Source organism: Elephantulus edwardii, unplaced genomic scaffold, assembly GCF_000299155.1.
Source record: "Elephantulus edwardii isolate Elephantulus edwardi_28Jun2011 unplaced genomic scaffold, EleEdw1.0 scaffold00060, whole genome shotgun sequence".
Lineage (NCBI taxonomy): Eukaryota > Metazoa > Chordata > Mammalia > Macroscelidea > Macroscelididae > Elephantulus > Elephantulus edwardii.
In genome coordinates this window covers 15,537,153-15,551,365 of record NW_006399810.1, presented here as the reverse complement: position 1 = coordinate 15,551,365, position 14,213 = coordinate 15,537,153, and the positions used below count along the sequence as shown (strand labels likewise).

Genomic DNA, 14,213 nt, shown 5'->3' with positions numbered 1-14,213 from the left:
ACACACACACACGTGTGTGTGTGAAAACATAGATCTGATTTCAGATCTTTCTCAGACTTTTTTGGTATGGCAAATAGACTTTATACTCTTACTGACGGTTTATCTACTAAGGCGTTGATGCAACTCAAGTTATTCCATTTGCTGCAGAGGTCATGGGTAGCTGAAGATTCATGGTGAGGACACAACCTAGAATGCCAGTCGTTAAGAGCTATAAAAGTATATTAAAATAAGTGGTTAGCATTATGTTTGGGCAATAGGGACAGAATGGGGACTGGAGAAGATAGACTAGGAATTGAGTTCAGGCTGAGGGTGTATGTAGGCACCCACTTCACAGAAGCTTGGACACCCAGAATTCTAGTCTCTAGCAATTTTTTTTAAACCATGAGACTCTGATTTCCATTTTGATATTCAAATACCTTGTTTCAACAACAACAACAAAATCAAAAGACAATCACAGAAACAGCATATGGCTCATTCAATAGAACAAAATAAAGAGCTCATTTCTATGGAAATACAGATAATTAAGTTATATAATCCTTTAGCACAGTAATATTAAATTTGCTTTAAAATAAACTAAAGGAAATCCCACACAGAGAGCTAAAGACAGACAGGAAATTATACAAGAATAGAAAAAAAAATATCAATTAAGAGGAGAAATATTGTAAAACAACCAAACAATACTAATGCTAAAATAGAAAATAACTAAAGTGAAAAGTCACTAAAGGAGTTTAAAAGCAGATGTGAGATGGTTGAAGAAACAACAGTAAAGTGGAAAATAGGACATTGGATATTTTGAAATCTAAGAGGCTCCACACTTCAAAATAAAAACACAAACAAAACCCATCAGATCTCAAGGGGTGTATTTGTCGTCAGCAACCTCTTATATTATTGAAGAGCAATGATAGCAGTTTGAAGACTAAGGTGTGCCTGATTCAGGCCCTGGGCTTTTCAGTCACCTGCTGTTGGAGTCAGAAAATCAAAAGGGCCGAACTCACTCAGCGTATCTTAAGCTCAAGGAACTGAAGAACAAATTCAAACCTCGAGTTGCTATAATCAAGGATGCTTTCGGCAGAATGTTAAATGATCCAGGAAGTATTAAAAGAAGATGGAAGGAATATACTGAGTCACTGTATCGAAAGGAATTGGAAGACACAGAAGAATTTAATGAAACAACATATGAGCAAGAGCCTATGGTGATGAAAGAAGTTCAGGCTGCTTTGAAGGACAGGAAAAAAATAAGGCTCCAGGAATAGATGGTATACCAATTGACATATTTCAGTTAACAGATGCTGCCCTGGACGTGCTCACTAAGTTGTGCCAAGAAATCTGGAGAATGACCACTTGGCCAACTGACTGGAAGAGATCGATATTTGTTCCTATCCCAAAGAAAGGTGACCCAACAGAATGTGGAAACTACAGAACAATCTCGCTGATTTCACATGCAAGCAAGATTTTACTGAAGATTATCCAAAAACGACTGGAACAGCACATCAACAGAGAACTACCAGAAGTCCAGGCTGGGTTTAGAAGGGGTCGTGGTACTAGAGATATTGTAGCTGATGTTAGATGGATCTTGGCTGAAAGCAGGGAATACCAGAGGAATGTCTATCTGTGTTTCATTGACTATGCAAAGGCATTTGACTTTGTAGATCATAACAAACTACGGCTGACTCTGAGAAGAATGGGAATCCCAGAACACTTGATCGTGCTAATGCGAAACTTATACTTGGACCAGGAGGCAGTCATCAGAACAGAGCAAGGGAACACTGCATGGTTCAAAATTGGGAAGGGCGTACACCAGGGATGCATACTATCTCCATACCTTTTCAACCTATATGCAGAACAGATTATCCGGGAGGCTGGGCTCTATGAGGAGAAATGTGGGTCAAGATTGGTGGACGATTTATCAACAACCTGCGTTATGCGGATGACACAACCCTGCTTGCTGAAACTGAAGAGGACCTGACGCGCCTGCTGCAGAGTGTCAAGGACTGCAGCCTCCAATATGGATTGAGGCTCAATGTCAAGAAGACAAAGATTCTCACCACTGGACCAATTGGCAGAATCAGGATGGATGGTGAAGAGATTGAGATTGTACACAGCTTTAGTTTGCTTGGCTCCGTAGTCAACAGTCTTGGCACCAGCAGCCAGGAAATTAAAAGGCGCATTGCCATGGGAAAGTCTGCTGTTAGGGACATCTCCAAAGTCCTGAAGAGCAATGGTGTCTCTCTGAAGACTAAGGTGCGTCTGATACAGGCTATGGTCTTCGCAATCACTTGTTATGCATCAGAGATTTGGGGAGGATAGAAGGAGAATTGATGCCTTTGAGCTGTGGTGCTGGAGAAGGGTATTGAGAATACCATGGACTGCTAGGAAAACTAACAGATTCGTCCTGGAAAGGGTCAAACCGGGTGGCTCCTTGGAGTCAAGGATTCTGATGCTCCGTCTAACATACTTTGGACATGTTGTGAGGAGAGACCGGTCCTTAGAGAGGGACATCATGCTTGGGAGGGTGGAGGGACAGCGCAGGAGAGGAAGGCCCTCTATGAGGTGGATTGATTCAGTGACTGGGATAATTGGGATGGGAGTGTCAGAGACAGTACGATTGGCACAGGACAGAGCAGAGTTTAGGGCTGTTGTGCATAGGGTCACTATGAGTCGCAAGCGACTCGACGGCACATAACAACAACAACAGCTATGCATCTGAGAGCTGGACAGTGAATAAGGGTGACAAAAGAAGAATTGATTCCTTGGAGCTGTGGTGTTATAGAAGTGCACTGGACATCCATTGGAGTGCAAAAAGAGCAGATATAAGAAAGTACTGCTAGATTACTCCTTGGAGACAAAGATGACAAAGCCTCCTCTCACATACTTTGGGCATGTTGTTAGGCGAGGCTGTTCCTTGGAGAGGGACATCATGCTTGGAAAGCTAGAGGGTTGGTGAAAGAGAGAAAGACCCTCAACACGATGATTGACTTGGTGACTCCAGCAATGGGCTGAAGTATGTCAGAGATGATGAGGATGGCACAGGTTAGGACAGAGTTCAGATGAGTTGTTCATAGGGTCTCTATAAATCACTGATACAACAACACCTGATAGCAATAACAAGAGCTTTGTAAATCACCAAGAGAACCATGTATGCACTAGGGAGAGTCCTAAGTGGAAGATATTCAGTCTGTATGTTGAGCAAATTATTAATGAAGCTAGACTCTGTGAAGAAGAATTTGACATGGGATTGGAGGAACACTCATCAGTAACTTGCATTATGCAAATGATGCAATTTGCTTGCTGAAAGTGACAAAGACTTGATGCACTTGCTGGAGAAGATCAAAACTAGCTTTCAATATGTTTTTTATGGGGGTTTTTGCCTTAAGTTGATATTTTTTAAATCAACCTGCTTGTCATTTTTTATGCTAAGTGTATGCTCTCGATATCCACAAAGAAATACTTAAAATATATTCACAAAAAAAATGAGAAAAGAATAAAATGATTAACTATGACATGTCAGCTAACACAAAATTAGTGATATTGGAAGGATGAGGAGCATTAAAGCTAAGAAAAAAAATTATAGAATCCAGAAACAAGTCCTTCCTTATCAATCATTTAAATATAAATAGCTTAGGTCTCCAGTTCTAAAGCAGAGATTGATGGAATGGATAAGGAAAGGTGAGTCAACAATATGCCATCAACAGATGATTTCTTTTTTTATTGTGTCCTAGTAGTAAGAACCTGTGCTGCAATCCTGAATGCACATGGTTCGAATCTGCCAGTCGTTCCGCGGGAGGATGGGCAATCTCCTCCCGTGTGATTAACAGCCTCCGAAAAGGAGGGTCATTTATGGGCTGGTTCCAACTAGATAGTACTCAACAATAACACAGGTTGTTAGGTGCCTTCAAATTGAGTAAGGCTCGTTGTTGTGTACCATAGGGTCAGAACTGGCCCGTAGCTGACCCTCTAGCAGGTTTTCAGTGGCAGTTAATTACATAGGAAGAGATTGTCCATCCTTCTCCCACGAAGCAGCTGGTGGCCTCAAACCGCATGCCTTAGGGTTTGCCCCACAGCTTTTTGCTGCTAGGCCACCGGAGCTAGTGACATTGTAAATATCATATCTGAGGCTGCCCTATGCTGTGCCATCCTCATCTGAGCCACACTGTAGCCCATTATTAACAATCTCTGTGTCAGTCCATCTTACTTCCTCTCTTTGGCTAGCTCTTCACTTTTCCAAGCATGATATCTTTCTTCAAGGACTAGCCTCTCCTAACAATATGACCAAAGTACGTGAGACAAAGCTTTTCCATCCTTCCCTCTACAGAACATCCTGGCTACTCTCCAAGACATATTTTATTCTGTGTTTCAGTCCACAGAGTATTTAACCCAAATATATTAATGGATTATAAATAAAAAATTGAAAAAAAAAATCCCATGCATATGGTAACCAAGAGAGCTCTGGTGGCCTAGTGGCCAGAAGTTGTGCTGCAGTCCTAAAGGCACGCAGTTTGAATCCACCAGCTGCTCTACAATAGAGATACAAAGATGGGCAATCTCCTTTTATGTGGTTAAACTGCCTCTTTAAACCTGCTGGAGTCAGATATGGGTTGGTTCTGACTTGACAGTACACAACAACAGTATTTAATGATTCTAATATACCACTTTCAGTAACTGACATATAGACCACAAACGAGAAAGGAAATAGACCACCGTTAGAACACTATAAACTAATTAGACTTAGCAGACCTGTCTGGAGCGCTTCACACAACAACAGCAAAATACACGTTCTTCTAAAATACCGTAAGATCATTCTCCAGGATAGACCATAAATTAGATTACCAAAAATATATCAGTAAGTTTTCACAGATTGAAATTATACACATTTTCTTCCCTGACCATCATGGAATGAATGAAACTAAAACTCAAGGATAAAGGAAAACTGAGAATTTCACAAATATGTGAGAACTGAATAATACATTACTGAATAACCATAGATAGCTAAAGAAGTTAGAAAATCAGAAAAATAAAAATGAAAACTCATGATATACTGCAGAGTCTGTGCTCAGAGGAAAATGTATAACTGTAAATTCCTTGATTAATAAAAGGAGTGTCTCAAATCAATAACCCTATTTATGAGCAAATTAAACTGCAGAATGCTAGAAATAATAAAGTTCAGAGCAGAATTTATTGAAACAGAAGAATAACAGAGAATCAAAACAGATGAAGCTCTTTACAAAGATCTGTAAAATGACGAGTCTTTCAGCTGCATTAAAAGGGGTAGAGGGAATAACTATTATCAGAAGTGTACATGGCAATATTACAGCTAACACTACAGAAAATGATGAGATAAGTTATGGACAAGTGTACACTAAAAATTAAGTTAACTAAATGGGAAGTACAAATTCCTAGAAATACACAAACCAACTACATTTGTACAGGAGTAAATAAAAAAATCTCAACACCAATTACAGGGGAAGAGATTGTCTAATTAGTTTATAGTGTTGTAAAGGTGCTCTGTTTTCTTTCTAGGTTTTGGTTTATATGTCCACAATAATATCCACCCCCCTTCCCAAACAAAAATAGCTTCAGGATAAGATAACCTCACAGGTGAATTTAAAGAATTAGCCAATCCTTCTTAAATTATTTAAAAAAAAAATAATAGAAGAGAAGGGAATACTTTTAAGCACATTTTTTTAATGCGTTGAGACCACCATTATCCTGATATCAAGGGCAGACAAATGTAACTGAAGAAAACTACAGATCAATATCCCTATAAACATAGATGCAAAAATCTTAAGAAGAATGCTGTGAAAATGAATACAGAGCATCCCTTCTCCCAAGTCCACCCCACTATGTAGCCTTCGTTCTGGACTCCTGTAAGAACATTGAAACCTAATCATATCCTTTTTATACAGTTCTCTCCCTCATCTGTTTGAATGCAGTATACATAATTTATCCCATCTTTCTCAGTCTCCCTCCAACCCCAATGTCAGTCCCGTTTTATGACAGTGACACTATGCAGTATTTGTCCTTTTTGACTGGGTTATTTCACTCAGCATAATGTCCTACAGGGTCACCCATTTTGCATCATATTGCATGAGTTCCTTGTTTTTCAATGCAACATAGTATTCCATTGTGTGACTATACCAGAGCTTCTCTATCCATTTGTTTGTCGGTGGGCACTTAGGTTCTTTCCAACTCTTTGCTATCGTGAACAAAGCTGCAATAAGCATGATGTGCATATATATGCTTGGGTGGCAGTTATGGATTCTTTGGGGTATAGTCCAAGTAGTGGAATTCCTGGGTCAAATGGTATTTCTATTTGCAACTTTTTGTGAAAGCACCATATTGCCTTCTATGGTGATTGCACGATTTTGCTCTCCCACCAACAGTGAATAAGGGCTCCAGTTTCTCCACATCTCGCCAGCACTTGATGCTTGCTGTTCTGTTAAATTTTACTATTCTTACGCGGGTGAGAGGATATCTCATAGTTGTTTTGGTTTGCAACTCTCTTAGAGCTAGGGATTTTGAACATTTCTTCATGTGTTTGTTTGCCATCTGAGTGTCTTCTTTGGTTAAGTGTCAGTTCATATCCTGTGCCCATTTTTCAGTTGGGTTGCTTATCTTTATCTTGTTGTGGTGCTCAAGTATTTTATAAATTCTAGATATAAGTCCCTTATCTGACATGTCATTACCAAATATTTTCCCCCCAGTCTGTTGGAGAAGTTTTTGGATGTGCATAGGGATTTGTTTCTCAGAACGTTCCATTCATCTGTTTTATCCTCTCCTGGTTGTAGATTTTTCAGGATGCTTGGAAGACTGTTAATGTTGTGGATTAGAACTTCTAGAGTAGTATTTTTAAGGTTCTTAAGCTGTAATTTCCACTCAACCTTCTAGTTCAGACCTTCAGGTCTGACCAGTAGAAATGTAACACAAGGCACAAGTGTGCTTTCAGACTTTTAGAAGAAACATTTTAAAATGTACAAGTAAACTGATGAAATTACTTCTGATGTTTTACCCAGTGTATTTACATGTGTCAGTAACATTCCCCATGCTCACTGTTCACCTGTATTAGTGACAACTTCATCAACAGTACCAGTAAACTGTACTCTGAATTCTACAATGCTCCCCTTGATCATGGACTCTTCTAAAATGATGGAACTATTTTAATCATAAATATGAGTGCTACTTCTTGTTGACTGCAGAGGAGTCCACTGCCAATATAATGAAAAGATGATTTGTGCAAGATTGCCAGCAGAGTGTAAGGATTTCATTCATCGTAAATCATGGAAAACTTACATTCTTAGGACTTGTTTGCATACAAAAGAGAATCTGTTGCTTTATATTTTGTTTTTGTTTTATTTTTTAAAACAAACAGCCAGCTCTCTTTTGTTTAATCTATATTTTATTAGCTACATTAGAAGCATCACACAGTAATGGCAAGCTAATTGCACTTGTTCCAATAACTGAGGTTCCCCCCTCAAAAGAGGCCAGGGTGGTTTTTAAAATTTTAACTTCTCTTTTTAGTTCTCTGAAGTAGAAGTTAAGATGAATGCAGTTTGTAATTGTGTCCTTATGGGGATGTCTCGCCCCATATAATATATTCTTGTAAAAAGGAGGGCTAGTGTTTTCCTGGATAAGTCACCATGTAAGCTAGGGAAGACACTGTTGAAGTTTGTGGTGGTGTTTTGTTTGGTGTGTTTTTATTTTGTTTGGGTTTTTTTTAGAAGTATCTTTCTAAAGACAACTCTCTACTTGCAGGAAACTTCTTAAACTGTAAAATATAAATTCCACTTTAGTTTTTTTCTTCATTACTTAATCTTTTCCACTCATTACTTAATATACAATTTTAAGATGTTAACTTTATAGTCATGGCAACAAAAACGTTTTGCTATTGAATGGAGATGCACTGCAATAATTATCCTCATTACTATCTTGTCAAAATAACTCCTACAGCTTCTCTTAATAAAGACCAGCACTAGTGAAATTGTTTTACTGTCAATTATTCTTTAGCATGTGGAATTTTTTACAGAAAACTTTATCAAGTGAATGAATGATAAGAATGCCAAATAATGAAGCTATTGGCTTAGGAATAGTTGCAACTCCTCTTTAGCATTTTGCTGTTGTTTTCTTAACTACTAGTACTCTGGAAAATGAAATGCATAACTGAATCTTTTCTCTTGTGTTAAAATTACCAAAGAATAGGTTGTGATGAATAATGCCATAGGAGTCTGATGTCACAATATAGTCAGTAGAGTCATGCCATAAGTATTTTCCCATATGGAACTTTAACCTACTGAGTTGAAGCAAAAAGCAAAAGAAAGAAAATACAAAAATTAAACTGGTGAGCATCAGGTCCTCCAGCCCCAGGTCTGCAGTGAGTCTCCTTCCTCACTTCTTTTCCAAGGTGAGCACCTGCCTATCTGAGATGTTTAAACAGAAAGCATTTGTTTTCTGATATGCCCTGTAAAGGCAAGATAATAACTGCAGTGATCAGTCAGCCAGTGGCACCTCTTCCATTCCATCCGTGGAGAAAAACCTGATTGGGGTAGAGTTCTTAGGAAGTAAGATACTTCATTCGACAGAGCACCTTCTTAAGGGATTTCTGCAGACCATTTTGCTTAAATGCACTCTGGATTCTGACTCAAGCACTCACTCTCTGCCAAACTGTCACTTTTCTACATCAGTATCTTCCATCTGACTAGAGAATGTTTTGTTTCTTAGTGGAGTAACCACTCAAAATGACAAACAATATAGTGAGAAGTATCTCTCAGAAAGTTGCATGCAAATTGACAATCACAGTTTTAAGTACCCATAAGGGGGGGATTTTTGTGAACTAGAGTGTAAAAATGTTTTGAAACATTCTTATCTGATGGCTGTGAATCTGAAAATTTGGTTGTGGATATTAGATTAGCACTCTTTAGATGGGTGTGGGGGAGTTCCAGAAGTTGAATAAAGCAGATAGAGAATAATTGTTTCAGACAGTATTATGTGCAGACAGACATTGTAGCAGTGGGCAGCAACAGGATGATGTAAAAAATCTTAACAGAGGGAGCTCCCTCAGTGGAGAGCAAAATATCACTAATCAAGACTCACAGGATACTCCTCTGTGCCATGCCAATCCCAGTACTGAGGCATTCAGTCCGTTTTCTTCAATAATGATAAGTGGTGTGTTGCTTTTTTCCATAAAGTCTACCACACCTAAGATAGCTAACCTGTCACTCAGATAGTGAGGGTGACTGTGAATGAGGTCCCCACCACCAGCACCATTTGGGGATGGAATTAGTTCACCTTTACTGTGGAGCACTGCATCATGTTCATTTGAAGGGCTCAAAGTACATTTGAGTCTAGTAGTTTGCTTATTTTTATTTTTTCAAACAGGCACTTTTTTTAGAGTGAATGTACATAGGAATGGTTTGGAAGGCTATAACAAGTTCCCTTTAGTTAGTTTTCTTTGCTCTTATATAATAGATATTTTTCCCTCTGATTGTCATATTCTGCTCTCTTACCCATCCACTCTGTACACTTCTCAGCATTTTATAGCATTATCCAACATTTTTAATAGCAAAAAAATAAAATTAAAATTACCATCAGACTATTTTGTGCAATAATAATGTGTGTTTGCCAAAACTGAACAGCAGGATCTGAGGAAAGAGTAACACTGGCTCTGTTGTTAAGGTCATGTGTTCACTTGGCTGGACCTCGATTGCCTGTGGCTCGGCAGTTATGGAAGGTTGTAATTTGGCAGATATGGAAAGTCTCTGTTTTGTGGCCAGATGTGTTTATCCTCCATGTTCATATAATGCTAATTATCACATAATGACTTGATCTTTGGAACTTAACCATGCCAATGAGAGAGAAGTAGAAATACATCTTTTTCTATTTCTTGGATTTTAAAAAATCTTTCCCAGGGAAAATGTGCGTGATGAGAAGATTCTGTGCATAGAAATGGAACCTAAGCCTCTCCCCACACAATTAACTGAATAATAGCATTGGGGAGGGGACAAGATCTGGCTTGGCAGTTAACAGAGATTTCTCACCATCTTCACTTTGCTTCATCATACAATTCTCTACAAATAAGTATTCTTTATTAAGCTGTGGTCATTTTAAGTCTCAGCATTAGCAAGTTGAGCTGTATAACCCCAGCTCTTTCCCCCCCTGGGTGCTTACTTTTAAAAGCATTTTTATGATCCCAGTATTCTTAGATGACTTTTTCAGTAGAAGCTCTAGTAGTAGAGTAGTTAAGAGACCCTACTGGTGCAGTGGTTAAGTGTTTGGCAGCTAACCCAAACGTGATTTGAATCTACCCACTCTTCCATGTTTGAAAGATGGGCATTCTCCACCCATATGAGTTACTGCCCTTGAAAATCTACTGGAAGGTCACCTGTAGGTCACCTCTGACTTGACAGGGCTTAACAACAACATACCCAGCTGGCAAAGATTAAGGCAATCCACTTCCCAGTAGATTTGCAGGCTTGGAAACCCAATGGAGAGGCATACTTTGCCCTAGAAGGTGGTTATGAGTTGGAATTTGATTCAGTAGTTGTTTGGTTTCTTTATTTTGGCTTTTTTTATGCTATACTCTAGTATAGTCCGATTTATCGTCACCAGATTCTTAGCTCACAAACACTGAAGCTCAGAGAAGGAAGAAGCAAATGTATTGAGCACTTGTTGTTAAGTGCCATTGAGTCAAACACTACTCACAGCGATACTATGAACAACCTGATCTGAACCCTGTCATTGTCTTGTGCCACCCTCATTATCTCAGATATGCTTGATCCCATAGCTTTGTGTTGAGCAGAGAACGCTTGCATTGTTACATAGCGAGTTAGAAGGGAGAGTGACTGGTAAGCATTCCTGTTCATCCCAACTCTAGTGGTCCCCTTAGTGCAGAGTAGAACTGGCCTGTGAGGCTTTCAGGACCTGGATCTTTCAGGAGCAGATTCCAGGACCTTTCTTTTGAGGTGTCTGGGTACATTTGAAGCACAAGCATTTTAATTTGTAGTCAGGCATTTGGATCACCCAAAGAGCCCAAAGGCTATGAGGTTTTTTTGGGGGGGGGGCAGAATGAAAATCTAAAACTTTGGTGATAGTTGCACAACTTTGTTAATATGCTAAAAACTATTTAATTATGCATTTTAAATAGGTTAATTATATGCATTATAAACCAATGAAGATTTTTTTTTTTTTTAAGAAAAGTCTTATCTGCCACTTATCCTTCTGCTGTGCAGGGCACAATAGCGAACTCACTGACTTGTGTCCAGCTTCATAAAAGAGCTGAGAAGATAGCGGTGATGCTGATGGAAAGAGGGCACTTGCAAGATGGCGATCATGTCGCTCTAGTCTACCCACCAGGTAAAGAAACACAGCTCACATTTAACCCCAGGGGGATGGCAGTTGGAGCAACGAGGTGAAGAGGTGCTTCATTGCATAGCAGTGTCTGTTGTGGCTTCCTGATCCCAGAGTGTCTCCACTGGTCTAGGCTGAACCTGGGGTCCTGTGCGTCTCATTAGTGCTCCATATAAGGAAATAATACATGCATTAAAGGCTCAAGTAGAGTAATATCCTACAAATATTTCTGGGGCTAAATTTGTTTTACTAGATATCTGAAGCGGTTTTTTTTTTAAATTAATAGTGATTAAATCTTTAACAACTAACATGATAATCATGAAATGGAGTAATTCCTCAGAGAAATGACAGAAATTAAACTTCTAGGCATCTCTGACATTTCATGCCTAAAAGAAGAGGCCAAATGGAAATGATCGCTGAAGCTTAGCAAAAGCCTAAAGGGACTGAAACAGGATTCTGTTAGAGGGCTCAGTTGCTCACTTAACCTTCTAATTTATTCAATAATCGTATTTGTGTTGATGGGGACACTTGGCATTAAAGAGTTCCATCTGTAAATAATTCCTCTTTTTTCCCTTGTGTAGGAATAGACTTGATTGCAGCATTTTATGGCTGCTTGTACGCAGGCTGTGTGCCAATTACAGTCCGCCCTCCTCATCCACAGAACATCGCAACGACATTGCCTACCGTAAAGATGATCGTGGAGGTAACAGAGACCTGGGGAGTCCCACCTGGCACCTGCATCGGAATACTGACGTGGGGATTGTTGTTGTTGTTATGTGCCGTCAAGTCGTTTGCGACTCATAGCGACCCTACGTACTACAGTCCTAAGCCCTGCTCTATCCTGCGCCAACCACACTGCCTTTGACACACCCATCCCGATTACCCCAGTCACCGAGTCACCGAATCAATCCATCTCATAGAGGGTCTTCCCCTCCTGCGCCGTCCCTCCACCCTCCCAAGCATGATGTCCCTCTCCAAGGACCCGTCCCTCCTGGCAACATGTCCAAAGTATGTCAGACGAAGCCCCAGAATCCTTGCCTCCAAGGAGTAGCTTGCTTTAATCCTCTCCAAGATGAATCTGTTTGTTTTCCTGGCAGTCCATGGTACATTCAGTACCCTTCTCCAGCACCACAGCTCAAAAGCATCCACTCTCCTTCTGTCTTCCCTAGTCATTGTCCAACTCTCTGATGCATAACAAGCGATTGCAAATACCATGGCCTGTATCAGGCGCTCCTTAGTCTCCAGAGAGACACTGTTGCTCCTGAGTACTTTAGAGAGGTCCCTAACAGCAGACTTTCCCATCGCGATACGCTTTTTGATTTCCTGACTGCTGGTGCCAAGAGTGTTGACTGTGGAGCCGAGCAAACTGAAGCTGTGAACAATCCCCCATAGTGGGCATAGACTGTGAAGTCAGGAAAGGGTGATGGGTTGGGTTTGTTGGGTTATGGCCAGATGTAGTAGAATGTATCTCTGTCTTCAAGGATTTTATCATTTACTTCTAGAAGCAAGCTTTCAATTTCTGTACAGAATTAAGGACCAACTGATAGAACAACTATGGCAGTAACTTGAAATTTAAAGTATCAAAGAGAAGCAATCATCCTAGAGCAGTGTGGATAGTACTCTGAGCCCCTACCCTGTTTCTAATCTAGCAAGTGAAACTTAGATCATTTTTTTAAAAAGTTTTCCCTTAAGGTTTAAGAGTTTCCTTATCTGTTTTGAAATTGTAGATCTAGGTAGAGTGTGTGTGTGTGTGTGTGTGTGTGTGTGTGTGTGGGTGTGTGTCTTTTTTTTAAGGTAAAAAGTAAAGATCTGTTTATTAGAAAGTTATGTCTCAGCAGGTCAGACCTCCTTTCTTCAAAGGAAACACGGGGAGGCCTGTAGATCTGTTTTTATGGTTGTGTTTTTTGGTCTTATAAGGATGATAAGATCTTCTCACCACCTCACAACCACCACAGAGAAGATCCACAAGGAAAAAATGACTAGGGAATTAAAAAAACACCAGTGTTTTGTCTTGAAAGTGAATGATTCATATAATTAGATTGGCATACTCTCATGATAATGGTTATTCTTATTAGAAATTATCAGATAAACCTTCACCCCACACTAAGATGAAACTGTTTATTATGAACCTGTATATATGGTGTAATCCATAGCAAGTTGCACAGCTAATCCAAATGGTTGTGCATCTCCAGCTTTGGAATCCACCAGCAATTCCACAGGAAAAAGGTTAGCAGTTTCTCCACAGCAAATGTGGCCTTGGAAACCCGCTGGAGGATCAGTGGGAGTCAGAACTGACTCCACAGCTGAGTTCTTATTCATAAAAGTTTCAAGGGAACAACTGAAAATTAGTAGAACTAAAAGTGAAAACAATTAGTTTAGATGCTCTTCTGAGTGCACGTGTGACACTGTAGTTCCCTCATTAGCTAGAGACCATGTATCTTTCTTCCTTTTGCTTTATCTGTGTGTTCCCATAATCAGATTCTTAACTATGATGTGCTTCAACTACCCAAGACTGAACCTTTAAGGAATACTATTCTTGATAATTTAATTTATTTATTAATAGCTGTGCTGAGTGTACCGGGTGAGAATTCCACCTGCAGTTCATTCCATCCTGTGTGATTCTTCTGTGTCCTTACTTGTTCTCTGGTCCTCAGGTGAGTCGCTCAGCCTGTTTAATGACAACACAACTAATATGTAAATTGTTACGGTCCAGAGAAGCAGCAGCAGCTGTAGATGTCCGGACATGGCCCCCCATTCTGGATACAGGTATACATTTGAGCCATTTGGATCTTGTGTAAAGCTGAATCCATTTGCCATAAAAGTTTGTTTGCTTATAAATGTATTTTTTAAATTTGATCATGTATACTGATAGCTTT

General features: G+C 39.6%; 1 protein-coding gene across 1 annotated transcript in view; it reads left to right on the top strand.

Annotated features, from left to right (window-relative positions):
- The window catches only part of DIP2C (DIP2 disco-interacting protein 2 homolog C (Drosophila)), a 693,228-nt gene that overhangs the window by 545,624 nt on the left and 133,391 nt on the right, over nt 1-14,213 (top strand). Inside the window, exons 25-27 of the mRNA XM_006887669.1 lie at nt 11,220-11,343; nt 11,919-12,040; nt 13,992-14,103. Coding sequence (XP_006887731.1) covers nt 11,220-11,343; nt 11,919-12,040; nt 13,992-14,103 — 358 coding nt within the window. The remainder of the gene's footprint in view (nt 1-11,219; nt 11,344-11,918; nt 12,041-13,991; nt 14,104-14,213) is intronic.